Here is a 20,401-nt window from a genome sequence, read left to right as displayed (position 1 = left end):
CCAGCCCCGGCCGCTTTAATTGGATGGCAGCGGCAACGAGGAAGTCAGAGACTTTTCCAGTTAAACTGGCCCCCTCGCTCCTCCCGTGCGGACTCGGACAACCATGACTCATGACTGTCCCCATAAAAGAGTGAGAGGACTCGACACTCCCGAGCAGAAGTGGCAGAGGGAAGGGATGAATGGATCGTCTGTCCGTGCGCGTGTGCGGTCCCTCGGCTGCAGGGGTCCGGATGTCAGAGCGCAGAGTGGGCTGCTGGCTCAGCGACAAGAAGCGCAGGAGGATGAACCTGGACGCGTTCATACAGTTCTGTGCGTAAGTGTACTTATTGTTTTACTATGAGGCTATTCAACTGTAAAATTCTCTATACTGAATGATTTGTCAGCATAGTCTTGTTCATTATGTGTAACATAACAACATAACAATAGACTATAAGCATTTTAATATTTTTTCCTACAGAGACCATGGAGTGGAAGTGGTAAAGGTGAGTTCTTTTCGCCCATAAAATCTTGGCTGTGTGTTAAATATTTGGCAATCACAATGGCGAGTCAGGTGAAATGCTTGGCTGAAGACTGGCCAGTTTTTTTTTTATTTGTTACGTATTCGTGTTGATAATTACAGTTTAATTAAGACGAGTGGAACAAGCCAGTGTGTGAGTGATGCTGTGTCAGACTCCAAGGAGTAAAAGCCCAAATTAGGGGAAATTTAAAAAAAAAAAATTAAGTGTAAAGGCTAAAAACTTTATTGTTTGTGTGTGTGTGGGCGAACATGCTTAGCATTGCATGTCTTTGTAAGTGCGTGACGGTAGATGGATGTTTTCATACTTGCTTGATAGCTGTGACACTAGATTAGGAACACTATGCGCTCATAGTCACATAATCTGCTTGTAGTGAACTTGTAATCCATCCGTGATCATAACTGTTCAGACATTTAACTGCACGCAAATATCTTCATATACTACTGCATGGGTGTGTAAAACCACCTGGGTGTGTTTTATGGTGATTTAGATTTCAGGAGCAGATATCAGGAAGTGACTCTTTTTTTCTTGTCTGAAAGATTTGCTGGTGGCTTAAAACGAAGTGTGAAACAATACCAACAGAAAATCAAAAGAACTGCGCGAACAAGGTCTATATATATTTCATGTGGTGTCTTAACCTTTTACATACTGTGTGATGTCATGCAGTTGACCTTGCTTCTGGAAGTTATTACGAATCACTGTGTTGCAATCTATTGACTGTAGGTGTGCCAGTGACAAGGCCCTGCTAATGTACATAATTATCGTGGTTTGGTTGTAAAACGTCCAATCCCTCCTGAAGCCAAGACAGCTGTCACACGGTGTTCCCCAGAGGTCAACTCTTTTGTTTTTTTTCTTTGTTCTCTTCTCGAATCCTATAAGTCTTAAAGACAGTGCTGATTTTCTATTTGGTTTTATTTATATAGCACCAAATCACAAGAACATTCACCTTCAGTCAGATTACTCCCCTATGACAAGGCGCTTGGTCATAGGTTTCCAAGTGTTCTAGGAAAAGTGGCCACAATTCAAAGAAACACCCCTGCTGTCCTTGCTGCTGACTACCGGTTGGATATGCAATGATTTCAGACTTAAAGTAATAACACAGATTTGATCATGTCTTGTAGCACGCACTTTTTGGGAGGCGATATTCAAATTAGCTTTATTCTTGTTTTATCACTGTTATAGACAGAATGGGGATATTATCAATGCTAACAGTAACACCTGTGTTTTTCCTGCTCAGCCATTTGAGAATTTGACTTCCTATATTTTTAGATGATCTCTTCTTAATTGGTGCAGTGATCAGCTACATGTGCTAAAACAAACTGCCATTTGCAACTGTACATTTATTACACTTCAAGACTGCACAAATGAAGATAATATGAGTGATAATATGAGAATTTAGCTATTTTAAACTCCTACAGCATAGATTGGCTACATCTAAATTATGGCTTACAGCTGCACCACCCTGAGCACACCCAATCTGATTTGACCTAAAAGATAAGCACAGTTGTTTAGAGACAGCCCGAGAGCGCCAGGGTCTGTAGGTTTAGTGGGTGGGTCATGTGGTAATTGTAAAGTTAGTGCTTTGAGCCCCAGCTCCTCCAGTCTGCATGTCAAGCGAGATACTGAACCTTGAGTTGCTCCTCGTGCATTGATTGGAGTGTGTGTGTGTGAACATTATAAGGTATGGATATGTGTGCGAATGGGTTCAGTTCAATTTTAAAAAATTGTATTTATATAGCACCGAATCACAGCAATAGTTTCCTCAAGGTGCTGTATATTGTAAGGGAAACACCCTACTGTAATACAGAGAAAATCCCAACAGTCTAATGACGACCTGTGAGCAAACACTTTCTGGCAGTGGGAGGGGAAAAAACTCGCTTTCAAAAGGAAGATACTTCCTGCAGATCCAGTCTCAGGGAGGGGCAGACATCTGTGAGACCAGTTGGGGGTGAGGGGAGGAAGACAGAGATTTTAATAATGAATGATTAAAAACAGAGTTTATAAATGTGTATAAATATATATAGAGACTGAAGAAGAAACACTCAGTGCATCATGGGAAGCCCCTAGCAGCCTAGGTCTATTGCAGCGTAACAAAGGGAGGATTCAAGGTCACCCGATCCGGCCCTAACTACATGAAAAAGGAAAGTTTAAGTCTAGTCCTAAAAGTAGAGAGGGAGTCTGTCTCACTAATCCAAACTGGGATTAAAGAATAAGATAATGAAGCTTGTAATAAAAAGTAGAAAATTCTATATTAAAAGAAGTCCATCAACATAGCCTGTACATTTTTTTTTTCTATTGTAGATTGATCTCACTCAGCCCCTGGGCCCTCAGGGACCCTTTGACATCATCCTTCACAAGCTGTCTGATGTAATTGTGGAAGCTGAGCACGATAGCCAATCACAGCAGCTCCTTGATAACTTTCAGGTAATGCTGCACCTATTTAAACTATTCATGTTCCAAGTCCAGTAAACTGTGTGTTCATCTGGGGCTGCTGACGGAGGACACTCCAGTACCCTCTGCGTGTAGTCTTTTAATTTCGGGTGTTAATAATAATGGTGCAGCTGGACGTTTTCATTAATGAGCAGTTAGTGACTCCTCTCTCTTTCCCGCCACAGAGTTATGTTTCAGCTCATCCTGACACAGTGCTGCTGGATCCCCTGCCTGCCATGTCTAAACTATTAGACCGCTTTGTCTCGTGTCGGATAATGAGCCAACTGAACAGTTCACTCCGAGGTGACTGCAGCTTCTTAGCCCAACGGTAACACAGCTTACAGCTCAATCGCAGATATTAACAGTTACTCATTCTTCTTTGTTTGTCAGACTGGCGTATCTGCAGTCCCCCATGCCTCGAGGTCCACAGTGGCAGTGACCTGTCATCCATTCAGCAGGCTGTGATAAGACAGGGCCTAACATTTCCTCTCAGTCAGTTCACTTAATGTCTGTCCTCCACATTTCTTACTTATTATATGTGTCTTTGTGTGCATGCATGCATGTGTGTGTGTGAGTGAAGCCTGGAGGTGCCATGCAATTCAGTTTTATAAAAATAAAATACTAACACACAAACACTTCCTCTTTTCCTCACCTCAGTTTGTAAAACCAGAGTGGCACACGGCTCATATTCACATGAGGTAGCTGATTTGGTTTTTCCTGCCTCGCAAAATCCCACTTGATATCTACTAACTACTAACTGTAAAATGTATTCTTGTAAGTTTCCATTTCTTAATCTCATGTGGTCTCCATGTGCTGCAGATGTGTCTGCTCTTCAGTGCAGCCAGTCTGGCTGATATCCATCCTCCCTGTGTGCTTCAGAGTTTTGTGAACCACGGAGCCGTTTTGTACAAAGTGTTTGTGGTAGGAGACAAGCACTGCTGCGTAGAGAGACCCTCTATCAAGAACTTTCCCTCCGGCCCCTGTGGTCAGTTTCCACCCCGCCAATATTCCTTTCGTCTTTCTCGTCTTTCCCGTCTTTTATCATTTAACTTTTTTTTTAAACTCACTTGCATCGCCCTTACCTTTCTTGCTTTTCCTTTCATTTTGTGTCCCTTCCTTTTGAGTTCCAGCATTTCATTTTCTCTACTACTTTTACTATCTTGTGCCACTGTTATCACCTAGTTTTGCTTTCTGTATAACTGTTTCTCTTTCTCCCTGCCTGCAGACAGGAAGACCATCTTCTTCAACAGCCAAAAGGTGTCCAAACCAGAGTCGAACTCTAATCTCACGTCTGTGAGTAATATTTCAGACTTAGTTTAAAGCAACAGGTCAAATGCTGCTCATGTCCACCATTAAATGCCACGTCTCATATTCTAAGGTGGATGAACATATGGTGGACCCGCCTTCTCCCAGCTCAGATGTTGTGGCCGCCCTCGTCAAGGAGCTTCGAGCTCAGCTCGGCATGGCCCTGTTTGGCGTGGACGTCATCGTCAACATAGGAACGCACGCGCTCACCGTCATCGACATCAACATTTTCCCAGGTAGTGCCGGAGTACACCGTGACTTACACACAGGAAGACTCTGTCGTTTTCTGACGCGCTCTTTTCTCTGCTAGGCTACGAGGGCATGCCTCAGTTTTTCTCCTCTCTGCTCAGCCACATCCAGTCAGTGTTGGACAAACACGCCGCTGCTGGTTCGCACACTACAGGTGGTACCTCTGAGGAAACGGTGGGTGTTTGTCACCCCAGGAGTTGATCACGGATTGGTTTCATCAAAAGGATAAGCAAAACTTGATCCCGAACTTTATCCTCTGCAAAACACACTAATTACTTTGACCTGGTAATTGTCTCTGCTCTGTTAAGGTCAACAGACAAGCAAAAAAAAAGGCACCCTACAGTACTTGAGTATACTTTTCTGTTTATTGATTGACAGGTAGCATAGAAGAAGATACAGCAGGCACAAAATACAGCACTCTGATTGGCCAGTAATATTACAAATGCCTTTTTTAATCACTTTTTTCCATATTGTGTCATATGTCCTCTATGCTCTATGCGTCACCTCCCCACAGACGTTTCCTGCAGTGATCCTGCTGGTTTGCGAGATTCATTTTGTATTTCTATAGAAAAAGGAACTACAGTACATTCATGTTGATTAACCTTTGAGCGAACAAGCATCTCCTCTTTGGAATAGATTGCTATAACATCGTCAGTGTTGATTCATAACGTGTATTATTACCACGTGTTTACACAAGTTGACCGTCGGCTCGGCCAGTGTTCAAATACATAAACGTATCGTAAATCTCGGCCTTGTAGAAAAAAGAGAAATATTTGTATACGAGTACCACATGATGCACTTTGATTACATATTAAAATACATTAAATAATTCAGTATTTGGCTAATTATTGCATTCGCGTGTGCTCTAGTCTATACTGTGTTATTGCACTAAGTGGGCCTCCAGTAGCAACCCTGTTAATCCTGCACTAAGTGCATATCTGCCCAGTGTCCTCTTGGGGGCGGTGTTGCTTCATATTTCCTATGACCTTGGCTTACAGACCACATATCTGATATTTACACAAATGACATGACAGCCATTAAAACTGGGATGTAACACTACCTAGTATTTATCGACGTTATTGTCGGTGTCACTGTTACCAAAAAGACAACAAATGGCTTTAGTGTTTCCTCTCCTCCTTCCTTCAGCTCCTCCTTGGCTTGTTAAGATAAGAGTGCAAAGCTGGCTGAGAAACCTGAGGTGACACTTTTAGACCTTGTAAGCTGTAAGTACATCACCTCCTTCTGCCACACGATCAACCAGGCAAAAGACAAACTTAACGTGTGATGTACGTGCAAGTGTGTGTTTCGCTCGTGTCACCCCGGTTCGTCGCGAACAGTCTGGCTGTAACAGTGCGTGCGCCAAATGAAACAAACAATCCTCATTTCTACTTAAGTCGCCAAAGAAATGAAGAGGAGATAACGACTTCCTCCTGGGTACAAATATCAGCAGTAATGTTAACAGTCGGAACAGCAGGGTACACACAGTTATCAGTTATTGCACAAAATATACTGTATATTAAAATACACTAACTACTTATAATAGGGAAACTGTATTTTTTTTCCCCCAAACAAGAACACGCCATCAAAGATGAAACCTTCAGAGTAAAAGAAGCGCTGATTGCTATGATCGTGACTCTTCGTGGCTGACAATCTGCAATCAAACTAACATCTGAATGAAAGTGCTGAAATGCTATTGCATCTATCGCCTGTCTACCTCACGCACGTTATTTACAGATACTCGAGAAGACAGGGGCAACGGTGATGAGCACGAGCTTTCAGATTCTCTGGGAAAACTACGTCTTTTTCTTCAACACGAAAACACATCCAAATGACCAAAAGAGAAGAAAACAAGAGTATTCTTTTTCCCTCCAGGCAATCTAAAAGCAGAGATGAACCAACAGTATGTACACTTTGCACTAATGTCCATTTACAGATTCCTCTGAGTGTTGAAGGGATTTGAAGGCTGTTAAATGGAAAGTGTGTGAGCCGAATGTGTGACTGTGAATGCAACAAAGGGGTTTTGTCATTCTGCTGTGCGTGTGGGTTATGGGTGTCTTATCCTCTGCGAAGTTCCCTCAGCTCTGCAGCCACTTTGCGCAGCTCTGCTTCAATCTCCAGCAGCTCCTGCACATTAAAAAACAGTTGCACAAGCCTGGAATCAGTGCATTTGTAATTTGAGCAGACAAGATAAGAGAAAGCATATTTTTCAACTATCCCAAACCACTGTCAATGTAACAAGAGGACCCCCCCCCAAAAAAACCAAAAAAAAAAAACATGCAATAATAAATGTTCCATTTAATGGAGTCTGGTCAAATTAAATTGACTTGTATACACCGACTAAATACCAAGCATATTTACCTTAATGATTAATTGTTTGAATACATAAACCACTGATTTTATATATTTCAGTTGCATTTCACTCGGATGTATTGCTCTTAATGCTTCATGTTTGATTTTGTAAGTGTAAAATCTTTTACTTTGTGATATACTGAATATTACAGTAACATTGTGATTTATCACCTTTTTTTAACCGCATGTAATGTCCTCAGATTTAATCTTTGTCAGTATTTGTTTTAGCCAATTAAAAAAGTTATCTTACTTCAGTTATTTATTTATTGATTTATGTGATTAAAAATGAGATTATCAAGGTTGCCTCCTGCCAGGTCACATGACCCCTTTTGGTTCTGGTATTCCCAGAGAATTTTAATTTATTTAATAAAATGTCGTTATTTGGTGTCCCTTTATCGATACTACATCACCAAGGATGATATCGTGAATCTATGGGTTCCATCCCAATAACTACCAAGTAACTACAGTATAATTACACTGTAATCTGCAGTTAAGCCTGAATGTACCCATTAATTGTTCTAACTTACTTCTCCTTCATCTTCTTCATCCTCCTCTTCACCCTCATTGTCTTCCTCCTCCTGCTGCCCCTCCTCATCCTCCCTGACATATTCATCCTCATCTTCCTCGTCCTCCCCGTTTCCATCCTCCTCCTCCTCACCCTTGTACCGCTCCCGCTCAAACTGCCGTGTAGCCTCATCGCTCGCTTTCTCCATCACTCTCTTCTGCTGGGGCTCCTTCACCTCCACCTCCTTTGCTGCCTCTTCCTTCTTAAATCCACTCTCTGTTTTCTCAGAGTTGGGCTCTTTGTCTCCTTCCTCGCCCTCCTCCTTCTTCTTCTCACTGTCCTCCTTCTTCTCTTCCCCCGTCTTTTGATCCTCGTCTTCCTCTTTCTCCTTGCCCTGCACCTCCTCCTGTTCCTCCTCCTGCGCCCGTTTCATCTTCCTGACGAGTTCATCCAGCTCCTCTTGCTTCTCCTTCCTCTCCCTCTCCTGCTCTGGCTTGCCCTTGCTGTCCTGCTCCTTGAGCAGCTCCTTCAACTCTTTTTCCACCTTCTCTTTCTCCACCATCAGTTCCACCTCATTCTTCCTCCTCTCCTCGAGCCTCTGCTTCTCCAAGTCCTCCACCATTTCCTCCTTCTTTTCTTTGTCCTGCTGCTCCTTCTTCTTGTCCTCCACCTTGTCCTTGTGCTCCGTCCCAGCGCCTTTCTGGATCTCTCTCTCCTTCACCGCCTCATACCTCTTCTTTTTAAGCTCCTTCAGCAGCTCTTTGAGCTCTTCGTCATTTCTCTCCTCCTTGCCTTTCTTGGCGAGCTCTTCGGCAAGCAGCTCCTCGAGCTCCTTGGCTCGTTCCTCCTCGTCATCCCTCTCTCTGTCTTCAATGCGCGGCTCCTCCATCACCTTCTCCTTGGTGTCATCATCCTCTGTTTTGTCTTCTTCCTCTCCCTCTGTCTCCTTTGCGAGGTTGCTCAGATCTCTCTCGTCCTCGTCCGTCTCCTCGAAGTCATTCTCATCCTTTTCATCATTGGCCAGATTGTACTCGTACCGCTGCCGTTCATCATCATGCTCCTTATCTCTCTCTGAAAAATGGAAACAGTCAGTGTGACATAAAAAAGACAACAAATATAAGTGCCCATGTTTTATGGGTTTTTTAGTAGTAATATCTTAAAAACAACATCAGACTGAGGCAGTGTGAATTCATGTGTACCATCATCAGCCAGTTTCTGCAGCTCCCTGAGAAGACCCTGATGCCTGTGCACCTCATCAAGTTCATCTGCAAAAAACCAATTAGACACAAGCGAGCCTAATCACCGTGCAATCAAACCGCACACACCAAACCCTGCATGACACCATCTGATCTCTTAAGAACAGCTAATTGGTTACCTACCTGCTAGCTGTGGGCCACAATCATGTGGTGACCCATCTTCATTCAGTGTCTCCTGAATAATACATTCAACCTAATGGTACAATACACACACATATTTTACAGTTGAGTAATTAAAAAGCAGCAGACTGATGGATGAAATTCAAAAATAAAGTCTTGTTCCTCACCTTTGCATCATTAAGGGGTGAGATTACTGGCCGGCTTCCCACTGAAACACAAACACAGACAGACACGCAGAGTGAAAAATCAATGTAATCAGCAGTTTTCTATTAGTAAAAGGAGCTGAAACCTTGCACCACAGATGAAGTAGTTTGTTTACTTTCCAACCGTTTGCTCTGTGCGAGCGTAGGTGGAGCTGTTCCCTTGTTAATGTGCTTAACTCCCAGGCCCCCCTTCTCTCTCGCACTCCAGGATGCAGTCGTTCCCAGAAGCTTTAGCTCACAAGGTCGTTTCCCACCCGGGTTAAATCAGTCACCAATACCACGCAAGCCAGCATGTCATTAAAGGCACACTAAGCTGCTCTGCCGGTGCCTTTTCCTCACGGTGATACACTGCATCTAGCGAGGACATGTTCATCCTGCAGCCTGCAACCCTCTCCTTCATTATTGCGCACCGGGAGCGAGACTGTTTGAAGTGTGAGACGTGATGCTGCTCAGTTCCAGCAGCTTTATTCACTCTTTGTTTACAAATGTCATCGCACATGTTAGCTTTACTTTACAAGATTGTTTTCTGTTTTTAGTGGTACTTCGCCATCACAATTATGAAGAAAATCATGCATAAATAAAGGTAAATATCATCAAGTCTGGGCCCCTGACATAAAAAGGTAAAAATAAATAAGTTTTTAACTGTCATAATATTTTGACTGACTTAAAATGCCTAATGAGCGTGTACTTCTATTAGCATGAAGTGCATTTTTCTTCCAAAACCACCACTGCCAAGCATACCACACTAACATGCCACCCAAAATACACAAAGGAGAATTTCTCTAAGGAAGTTTCTAAGGAATTACTCACATCTACAAAAAATATATATATCTCTGAGTCACATAATGGAAATCAACAGTTGTTTTGTTTTCTTACTGTTTCTCATCAGCTTATTTATTAAAACCATGCGCAATTCACTTCACTTTGATTGTGTCTATCAACTAACAACAACGGTTTTGTTCGAAAGACTCCATAAAGGTTCACTTCATCAAACATGACTTCAAATGTTATGTATTCACAAATAATTATAAATAATAAAAGACACTGAGGAAAATCAAAGCTCTGACTTTTATCTGGGCTCTGTGGGATCGCAGCTCGCAGCCCGATCAGTGCAGGATCAATACGGGACCAGCTGATACCACTGGTGTCCCCTCGCAGACACGTGAGCTGCCTACAGTTTGGCCTTTTAACAGTCTGCATGTCCATGTGATGACGAAGTGTGTGTGTGCGCGCGTGTGTGTGTGTGTGTGTGTGTGTGTGTGAAAGCTGGGACACCCCAGCGCCATAATTATCACTGATCTGGCTTTATATCGGCTTGTCCGCTCAGAAACGAATACATCACGTGTCCAAGTCAAATTAGTGGAGTACACGAGCTGTACAACAAGCCCCAAAATGTCTGTCTGCATCAGGAATAGGTGCATTCATTATGGGGGGTTGAAGGATGCGCAACATGGAGTGTCGGCTTTGACCGATGTCGAGCGGCAGTTGCATTCAGGAGTATTTTATATCCATTTTAATGTAATAATAGATTTGGTTGTATAGTGTTAGGGTGGGGTTATTGCCCTCACACACTGCGACACAACTCTAACCCACAGCTTGTAGTATCCTCTATAGGTTACTGACAGAGCTGTGCGCCTCTGCAGACACGCGCGCGCGTGTGTGTGATGCACGCTTCCCCCTGGTTCTCACACCCCGCACGCGGTCTGTTATAATTGATTACGCTGGCTCTCGCAGCGGCTGGCGCGTGCAGCTGAGCATCACGCGCACGTGTGCGCTGTTCCGCTCACCTGCGCGCGGAGCTTTTTCCATTTGGATTTGTAGCGGACAAAGCAGGGAGTCCCTAAACACTGAAATACTCCTCTGTGTATGAAATGTGTCTACGGGCAGAAGCAGCATCGCCCCACAGGCACACAAACACAAAGGTGGGCGCACAACAAATTATGTAACAACGCTCCTGTTTAGCCTATTAGTCTTAAACCCCTGCGGATTCCGCCATTAGGTTAGCATAAAGCGCCAGTCTGCGCCACAAAGTAGCGCTAAAACGCGTTTATTGTGTCTGTTTCTATCACAAAGCCGGCTCCATGGCGGTAAAAAGAATAGCTGAGGTAGTAGCGTGTAAAGAACTGGGTCGTCTTCGGCTTAGCTTGCCAATTTTTTGCCGCCACTTCACACTAAAAGCGCTCTGCATGCACACAGTGTGTGTGTTTAATGGATATGATGAACACTTACCTCCGACGACAGCCCAGAGAAACACCGCGGTTATCAGAATTCCCATAGGATCCGGGAAGTGAGGCTCCTGCAGGAGATAACCTTGAAATAACGGGCTGGATCTTCTTCACACACCCGCCGAGCGAGGTGGAGCCGAGCCGCGGAGCACAGTCCTGTGTGTGTGTGTGTGTGTGGTGTCAGGTGACCGATTAAAGCCCAGACCGGTGCCAGAGAATCAGGTTGACGTCCTGTACTTAGCAAAAATATTTGCCAATCAACTCTGATAACAGTAGGGGCCATGCAGCTCTCCTTGGAGTCAAGTGAAAATAAATTAACTTAAACTGCGCTCTGTTTAAACCCCAGCCAACAAGCTCTTCAATGACACTATTAGGATAACACTTTGATTGCAGGCTCCCTGTAGGCTCCATCACCTCCTCTAGCTGCTGCTCAATTATTTTAGCAGATCACTTTGAAACAGCTGGTAATGTAAGGCACATTAACAGGTCTGTATGTCACCTTTGGGAGTATTAAATATCCAACTGCAAGCTCCCTCCTTCAAAGGCACAGAGTGTGTTTTTGTTGTAGAGCTAATCCATCCAAGGTCTATATATGCAGCCCCCTGAAAAACACAAAACAAAGTAACAATATTGGAGATATACACTCTTTTTTATTGCTTTTTTCTTATTGTTCCTCAAATTATCCAGACAAAAGACACCCGTTTCATTACATTAGACAAAGGAATGAATCTATTTACAGCGGTCTTCTTTCAAACACTGACAAACTTCACTCTCAACATTTTTTATTTCTTTTGAGGGACATGGTCAATCAACCAATCCACTTGCATTAAATAAACAAACAGTTATTTATGTAGACGATGGCTTCTGTTTAGAACGTTGAACTTGTGTTAGTGTCATCTAATTTTAGGAGCCGGCCTTGGTGGTGGGTAGCGCTGATTGGGTCCGATGTATTTCAGTGGAGTGTACTTTGGCTTCCCAATCACTTCCAGACTCAAGTAAGGCTGCAGGGCTCGGGGAACACGTATTGTTCCCTCCTGGTGAGAGAACGTAAGGAAGTATAGTCTTAGTTTCAAAACTTCTTGAAAACATATGAGAAAAAAAAAGCTAGACTTTATCAATTCCTGTGAAAAACTAAATACACCCTCACTACTTCTATAAGAATTAACAGCCAGTTGGTGTTATTCAAATGCACGTAATTAATTTATTATCATTGAATGTGAGTACCTTTACAAAAAGCAGAACTTTGGGACTTTGCTGGTCTGGAGCATTCAGGTGTGTGTTAACAAGTGCTACAACCTTCCTAAGAGTGGACATCCCAGCAAATTCACCTCAAAGGTCGGCTGTGCAATGCTCCGAGAAATTTAATGGTTAAAGTTCATGATGGCATAATTATACAAGTACGGATTGTTTGGAAGTGTTAAAAGGAGAAAGCCTCTGTTGTAGAAACAGAGCATGGCAGCATGAGTTAGGTTTGAAAAGCTGCCTCTGAACAAACCACAAGATTTCAAGAACAAGTCCTCTGTGAAAACGTAAAACCACGCACAGCCTATCAGCACCAACACCTCATACCAATCGTCAAGCATGATGGTGGAGGGGTGATGATTCTTCAGCAGTCACTGAACTCAAGTGTACCAAAATACTGTAAAGTCAAATGTGAGGCCTTCTGTACCACAGCTAAAGCTCAGCCCAGACTGGGTCCTGGAACAGCACAACGATCCAAACACAGCAGCAAATCAAAAGAAAGGCTGAAAACGAAAAAAAAATAAATAAACCTGCTACAACGGCGAAAATGTTTAGCTCAGGTATATGCGATGTCAAGGTATCCATCTTTTACTACAGTTTAAATAAGGGGTCTTAAACTTAAAATATCCGTGGGCCACTTCTGGTTCTGTCATCTCATGTGAGGGACACTTTAGTGTTCAAGTTGTACAAAAAAAGAAAAAAAAAACAATCACGAAAACACCCACAAATATTTCCAAAAACGTAGTGTTTTGTTTGTTTTTTTGAAATTTCACATTTTGTATAACAAGACAAAAATGAGCACAATTATTGTTCTCACTCTTAACTAACTGAAGCCTTTCACTGAACTACCAAATGAACAAGCTGGTACTCTCTTCCTGGACAGACACGTGCCAGCACTTCTGCTATAATTTTGTTTGTATTTACCGAAATAAAAATGCAGACCTAACTGTACACATTCGTTTTGGACTAGGAGTGAAAATTGTTTTCTTTAAAAATAACTCTCTCTCTGAACTAACACACCCAATCCCTCAACACGTTTGTACTCTCTGCTCATATTGCCTTCATATTAAGTCATTTTTTCCTTTTTAAAGAACTTATTTTAGCATTGCACTCAACAACAAACAAATCCTCCCTAACAAAAAAGTAACTTCACGTCAATATAAAGTAGGGGTGATGTGGGCCGCTAGTGGCCCGCTGGCTGCGAGTTTGAGACCCCTGGTATAGAGCCTGAACGTGACAGCTCAGTGGGTTTTAGAAAAATTAAAAGATCCTTGATCGTGAAGTTCACCTGTACCATTCAACCTCAACTTCTGGCATGAAACTGTTTACGATAAACAATCTGGAAATAAACTGAGATTTCCATTTGAATCCCCGACTCGGTTGCCGTTTCCACTGCTGCAGTGAGACTTGCCTTTTACAACTTCTAACCCTTCTGTGGCTCTGTGTGCCGATTCAGAATTACAAAACAAATTATTCTTTGCAAACACAAACTGTCGTGTGGCACATAGAGTCACCAGCTTTCTTTACACTCAGTAAAGAAGTTGTCTCTCTCCCAGCAGCCTCTACTTTGGGTTTTCAACATCAACTTTCCTTTGTTGTTCCACTGTGTCGTGTGCATGGGGCGCATTACTGCAGACAGCTGCTGTAACTAGGTCGAGTAAAATTTATTTAAAACCTCACATGTATGTGCAAAGTCCCAGAAAAAAATGTTTGGAAGGGTAGGATGTGAGTTTGACAGAAGTGATTTAGAGAAACATAAATCACAACAGTCACAACACCACAAATATTACACATTATAGACTGTGTTAGGTAGATGAGCTGACATTTTATTATGAGAAACATGAGGGGAATATACTACAGAACTGTCTTTCATAATAATGTGGGAAAAAAAACTAATGTGGGGGGGAAAATGCTGCTGGTGTCTTACTTTGGTTTGGTGAGTCTCTAGGATGGCGATCACTGTTCGGGGGATAGCACACGCTGTGGCGTTCAACTAGGATGAGGAAGAAAACATAGATTACGGAGGTGGTATATCTAACCAGCAGCAATATACAGCAGTGCAGCATCATCTGCAGTCTTACTGTGTGGGCGTACTGCAGACTGCCATCCTCTCTCTCATACAGGATGTTGAGGCGTCTACTCTGGTAGTCTGTGCAGTTGGATGCACTGGAAACCTGAGATACAGAGGATATAAAATGAGCAACAATTCTAAAAACCAGTCCTTAAATTTATTCATGCCGGAGTGGTGTGAGTCGCTATTGACTGTACAAACTGAAAGCTTCTTGATTAGAAATAGAAATGAGGTAACTGGAAGTAAGTAGGTAAATGGGTAATATTTATATAACAGGGCTGACCTCTCCATAGCTGTTTCTCCCAGGCATCCAGGCTTCAATGTCATACTTTCTGTGTGCCGGAGGGCCAAGTTCCTCTGTCGGCATGTCTAGCACTCTGAAGAAGAAAATAGTCACAGCTAAGGGTCAGATCTCAACATGTGAGGGATGTGTAAAGTGAAAGTAGTGCTGCATTTTCTGTAGACATTGGGTGACTTGAGCTTTAAATCGACTTTTTTTCTGTTTCACTTCAAATTCAAGACAGAGCAGGATTCAACCAAACTCACTGCTTTATGACTACATGGGATTGTCAGCCTGTCAATGAGCAATTTAGAAGCATTTCTCCCCAGACGCCACCCCTTGGATATAAAATGTCATCATTCTATCCTTTTAGACACATGTTCATATTTGAATGGCCAAAAATGTGACAGACAAATCCTAATCGGGTCACTTTCCAGTCGAAGTTGAAGGTTTGTTTTGTTTTTTTGCTTTTGTTTTTTTCAGAAGTACTGAAATTATTCCAAGCTTTACAGAGAAGAAGAGGGACGAGGTCATAATGTCACCAACACATGTGACCTGGTTCTAGCCATACATGTCCTTTCCACAACATTACCTCCACCATGTTTTACAGATGATGTGTTATGCTTCTGATCATGAGCCGTTTCTCTCCTCCTCCATACTTTTCTTAAACACCCTTTTGGTTTCATTTGTGCACTGAATTTTATTTTATTTTTTTTCAGAACTGTTGAGGCTCTTTCAAATGATTTCTGGCAAAGATGGCCAGTGCAATCCTTCTTTTAAAGGATGTACCAGTTTCTTATATCTGATAGGTTTCTTTTGGTTTTACAGCCTAATGGACTTTTCCACTTTCAATGGAAAAATCTCAATTTCTTTGGACCTCATATTGAGATTTCCATTGAACTAATGGAATAATAAGGGCACAAACCTCACCTGGCCAAGGAAACTAAACACTGCCACGCTAATAATGGCCAGAAAACCCTTATGGCCCCAATATGTTCATTGTGTTGTGCACTGAATTTGACATCACATCCTGTCTTGCTTCAGCCAGTCATGCACATCTTGATCTTTGTAACCTAGCCAGCTGTGCCAAGGCCACTGCAGCTGAGCTGAAGAGACTAGTGTACGATCTCTATACTGCCATTTTAATGATATACCAGTACAGAAGCTCAGAGACACATGGATATACAGACGTTGGAACAGAAACCCTGAGTTTGTAGTGGGAAAAAACAAAAAACACTGGACAAATTGTTGGCTTCTGTGTTTGACTTCTTCTCCTCCTATATCAGCACTTATGTGGCAATATTGTCTGAGTGGCGACACCTAGTGTTCAGAAAAATACTGCAGCGTCTTCCTGCGTCTTAACGGTGGATATAAATACAAGTGACTGTGAGATGACGTTGTGGAACAAAGCGACCATTGTAGTGGGTATACAGAGCCACAGAAACACAGAAAACAGTGTTTACACATCAACACTGAAAATACCTTTACACTTAATATTTTATATCTTTGGTCTTATGTTGTTATGCTCAGCTTTTCCATCTTTCCTCACTACACAAAACTATTTCTTACAACCAGTGCAAGCATTCTCTGAGAGAAAACGGGGAGGAACATCAGCATTTTGCATTTCAGAATATTTCCACAATGTACAAAACTATCATTTAGTCCGAGCTGAGGACACAGCTGAGGACACAGTAAGACTGTGTGTGTGTGTGTGTGTGTGTGTGTGTGTGTGTGTGTGCTGACCTGTAGTGCAGTTCCAGTGCAGAAAACATCTCTTTTTGCAGACTGACAAACTCCTGCAGCAGCTGCGAGCTTTCTTCTCCTGTCTCATCTGCCGTCACTCCAAACATCTCCACCTGCACAGATGCACATAGCAGTTCAGCGGGAGGAATTGTTTATTCAAAAGCAAGCAGCCGCACAAGCAAATAGCCACTTACATTATCATTGGTTTGTCCGTGTACAGCAAATGTACACATTAAACTTCTGTGTGGCTTCTGACCTTATTGAAATGATGAACTCTGTATAGCCCCCATGTCTCTCTGCCTGTGTCGGTCTCCGCTCTGTAGCAGGTGCTGCTGCACACCGTCCTGCACACAGACACGACAGCATCGCATTACGTGTAATTATTCCATATATCTCAAAGTAAGAGGTGGGGTGTACCTCACCTGACAGGAAGGTCCTTCGAGTTCACTGCATGATCCATGAAATAGCCTGAGGGAAGAGATACAAATGGATGCATCCAATTTACACATTACCTCCCCTCTCCAGATTAAAGAAACGCAACTAAACGTACAGAGATCCACGAGAGCTTTTCTTTACTGAAACCTGACTACTGATAAGTTGATGGACACAAAGACACACGACATCTCAATTCAGCAATCGATCGAATGCAGGATTGCTGTTGGGACTAAGCAAACTTCTCTCAGTTACTACACTCGATAGTTGTAGGCTTGCTAAACAATACAACACACTGTTGCTGTATTGATAAACAACCAACTGGTTATTTGAAACTGTGAGGAAATGGACCATGAAGCTTTACCTGCCACCCCAACCTCTCCAGTTCCAGCCAGGTTGAGGTCTGGGAAACGTGCAGGGTCCAGTGAGTAGACTTGCGAGCTGTGGGCATTGGGCTGCATCCCACAACCCTCCTGGAGGTGGGTCAAATCAGAGAGCAGAGTGAGATTATCTGTGGCTGTGCCCAGTTACTTCAATGAAAATTTATATATAACTGTAAAACAATTCATTTAGATTAATTTAAAAAAAAAAAAGTTCTATTTAAAATTCAAGCGGCAACCTTCACGGCTGAAAAATGAGGCTAATGCAGATGTGCTAGCACCAAAAGTGAGTCAATCCCCATAGACTCCCATGTTAAAATGCTCAACTTTGCTACAGATATGAACATGTTTATGGCCTGGTTTTGAAAAATGGTTTTCATCTCTATGGCTAATTACAAAGGTTATGACAAGGTAACCAGGTGAATGACTCAGTCATTTTCATTTTATTAAGGCTTTAAGTTGGGGGCATAGCCACTTTGAGTGACAGGTGAGCACCTACTCGGCAGCAAAACTGAGCTCCTAAACTGTGCTTATATCTGGCAAACAATGCACTCAAATTAAAGCCTTAAAATGAGGCTGAAAGACGAGACTACACAGAATAGATGAGGCCATTCTTTATGTATAGTGTATGACAAAAGTATTTTATTGTGACTTTAGAAACCTGAGCTTTGGTACTCACAAACACTGCACCCTTCAGCATATCAGGCACAACCATGGGAATGAAGCCCTGTAGGAGTCAAAGGGGGAATCCATGTTTGGCATGTCTAGATATTGAGAATAATACACACTACTAACATTAATTATCCGGGGATCACATCACATGACTAAACACACATACCCGTCGCTGTAGCGTGTCAAGGGCAAAGTTCTGGAGTGCAGCTTGAAGTCTGGCCCCGGCTCCTCGAAGATAGTAGGACCTGTGGCCTGAGACATGAGCTAGATGCCTGCAGTAGTGGACAGAGGAAATGCGATTAGCGCAGTTGATTTAAATTAAAGTAGCTTGTACTCTATATTAGACAGTGTTATAGTGGACATACAGTACAGTGAAGGACTGTAAACAACAACCAGAGTCATCTTCACCTCTGCCTGATGAGTCCTAACTCTTCCCCCAGCTCTACATGTCCTTTGGGCTTAAAGTCAAACTCTGTACCAGAAACACACACACACGTTTGTGTCAGCATTCATTAAAAAAAATATTAGGTAATCAATTTAAAGTTTAGAAATCTGCACTTCTCATCTCATTAGTCACCTGGTTTCTGTCCCACGAGCTCCACCACCCTCGCCTGGTTCTCATCTCCTATTGGCTGGAAAGAGCAAGAGAAACTTATGCTTAGTGACTTGAGCTTCACAGTAAATCTCTCCCAAGCGGCTCAGGACAAAGTAGTGTGTGTGCATAGTGTGTGCTGACCACATCAGGGTGTGTAGTGTTGGGCAGCCTGAGTGCTCGGCCGTAGTGTTCCTCATCCAGCTCGGTCTCTTTGTGGTACAGATGATTGAGTCTATTGCGGATCTCTCTGCCCTTCTGAAGAGCTTGGTTGTACTCTGGAAGCTAAAGAATAGAGAAGAGCAAAGACTCAGAAGTGCTGCCACATGAGCTTTTATTATAGGTCAAAAACACGGGGGAGTAGGAAGGTTAACTGATTCAGTAACAAAAGAGACGAAGTTCTGAAGTGAAACTTACATTGGCGAGGGCTTTCTTGTCCTCCTTTGTCTGTGAGGAAAAGATCAGTTAGGTCACAGAAATCTACTCTCTGACAACAAAAAAAACTCAAAGCAGAGTAAACGGTGACGCAAACCTCGATAGAAACTGAAGTTCATTCTGGTTATAATGTTTAGAGCTGTAATAACTATTTCTCACCACTAGTGCTCTGACTATATCACTGATGCGTCGCTTCTCTTCCTCCAGCTCGGAGATTTCTGTCTTTACTGCCTGGAGCTCCTGCCACACACACACCTAAAAGGTACACAATCAGGATGATCGAGTCAAAAGCAAGCACATTAGACAACAGTGATATTAAGCAGGTGTACATATGTAAAAACACTGAGAACCGATGAGTCAAATTTAACACAGTCGATCTAATTTTAAACAACTGCTTTGTTTTTTGTTTCCCAGATGATTTCATGGTAGGATATCTTACTTATAGTCACAAGTATTCAGACCAAAGACGTCACTTTTTATTATGGTAAGTAGAAAAAAAGTGTAGTTTTAAGGTCAGTCAGCATGACTAGACATTTTTGTCAATTTCTAGAGCCAGGCTAGATTTGCAGTGCCCTCTATAATGTTAGGGAAAAAGACGGGTTTTATTTGCCTCTGTACTCCACCACCACAGTGGATTGCAAATCAGGGAATCAAGATGCAATTTAAGTGCAGACTTTCAGCTTTAATTCTCAGGGTTATAAAAGATTTTGTATGAAATCTTTACACATCTATGTATCAGTGGGAGTTTGTGGCATCACACGTTTGGAGCGAATCATGTCCCAGTTACATTTTAAGCAAATGCATGTGGAGGCTTGTTGTAAAAACGGATTTTTCAGTGACGCGATAACACCCAGAAAAACTTTAAAAAATAGTGACATATGATAAAATTATGGTGTTTTAATGCCACAAACAGTACTTAATTAGTAACTAAAACCGCTTACAATTTTCCTCACATCGTCCCCTCGCAGGTCCCCTTTCCTGCTCTCTACATTAGCTATGACTTTGTCAGTCTCCTCACACACAGCTCTCATGTCCAGCTCAGGCTTGTCACTGTAGCCTTCACGGACATGCTCGAACAAACGACTCCGGACTCCATGCGACATGCGATGCGGGACAAATACATTTACGCTATGCACTGGACACTGTCTGGCTACCGGCTTTAGCACAGCAGCTGCAAAAACCCCAACTTTAGCGACCATGCCGATGCAGGTCGCCATGTTTGTCTCTTTAGCTGAGGATGCGTTCATGGAGGTATAGGAACAATCAACGCCGTATTCTGTTTAGGCTCTTGCTCAACTGTTTCTCGTGGTTATCAATGTGTCCCGAACATTTGAGGCAATGTTTGTGTATTTCATTATTATTTTCATTGTTATTATTATTAATATTTTTGATTTATG

General features: G+C 42.6%; 3 protein-coding genes across 6 annotated transcripts; 1 reads left to right on the top strand and 2 right to left on the bottom strand.

Moving 5' to 3' along the window:
* The first annotated feature begins 11 nt into the window (after positions 1 to 11).
* LOC146504434 (inositol-tetrakisphosphate 1-kinase-like) lies at positions 12 to 6,774 on the top strand. 4 transcript variants are annotated; one of them, XM_085131565.1, is made up of 10 exons: positions 12 to 309; positions 458 to 482; positions 2,817 to 2,939; positions 3,131 to 3,248; positions 3,336 to 3,437; positions 3,603 to 3,643; positions 3,765 to 3,930; positions 4,171 to 4,238; positions 4,324 to 4,486; positions 4,561 to 6,774. In XM_085131565.1, the coding sequence occupies exons 1-10, from the start codon at positions 104 to 106 to the stop codon at positions 4,698 to 4,700; spliced, it is 1,152 nt and encodes a 383-aa protein (XP_084987691.1). In that variant the 5' UTR covers positions 12 to 103; the 3' UTR covers positions 4,701 to 6,774. The 4 variants fall into 4 exon arrangements, with proteins under 4 accessions (XP_084987691.1, XP_084987692.1, XP_084987695.1 ...); XM_085131568.1 differs by having other exon boundaries at positions 66 to 313; XM_085131566.1 differs by lacking the exon at positions 458 to 482 and having other exon boundaries at positions 12 to 313.
* Positions 718 to 11,328, bottom strand: LOC146504433 (uncharacterized). Its single transcript, XM_085131564.1, has 6 exons — positions 11,162 to 11,328; positions 8,897 to 8,937; positions 8,733 to 8,802; positions 8,553 to 8,618; positions 7,376 to 8,424; positions 718 to 6,623 (listed from the first exon to the last, which is right to left on the bottom strand). Exons 1-6 carry the CDS (start codon positions 11,205 to 11,207, stop codon positions 6,555 to 6,557), a joined length of 1,341 nt encoding a protein of 446 aa, XP_084987690.1. The 5' UTR covers positions 11,208 to 11,328; the 3' UTR covers positions 718 to 6,554.
* Positions 11,329 to 11,654: 326 nt separating this feature from the next.
* On the bottom strand, positions 11,655 to 20,267 carry sars2 (seryl-tRNA synthetase 2, mitochondrial). The gene is made up of 16 exons (XM_085131559.1): positions 19,946 to 20,267; positions 19,164 to 19,259; positions 18,987 to 19,016; positions 18,714 to 18,854; positions 18,555 to 18,609; positions 18,386 to 18,449; positions 18,144 to 18,249; positions 17,985 to 18,032; positions 17,290 to 17,398; positions 16,916 to 16,961; positions 16,750 to 16,837; positions 16,494 to 16,606; positions 14,754 to 14,847; positions 14,481 to 14,573; positions 14,327 to 14,392; positions 11,655 to 12,191 (listed from the first exon to the last, which is right to left on the bottom strand). Exons 1-16 carry the CDS (start codon positions 20,249 to 20,251, stop codon positions 12,051 to 12,053), a joined length of 1,596 nt encoding a protein of 531 aa, XP_084987685.1. The 5' UTR covers positions 20,252 to 20,267; the 3' UTR covers positions 11,655 to 12,050.
* Positions 20,268 to 20,401: the final 134 nt, after the last annotated feature.

Source organism: Neolamprologus multifasciatus, chromosome 14 (genome assembly GCF_963576455.1).
Source record: "Neolamprologus multifasciatus chromosome 14, fNeoMul1.2, whole genome shotgun sequence".
Taxonomy (NCBI): domain Eukaryota; kingdom Metazoa; phylum Chordata; class Actinopteri; order Cichliformes; family Cichlidae; genus Neolamprologus; species Neolamprologus multifasciatus.
Note: the sequence above shows the minus strand (reverse complement) of the source record. Positions and strands in the feature narration are given on the sequence as shown.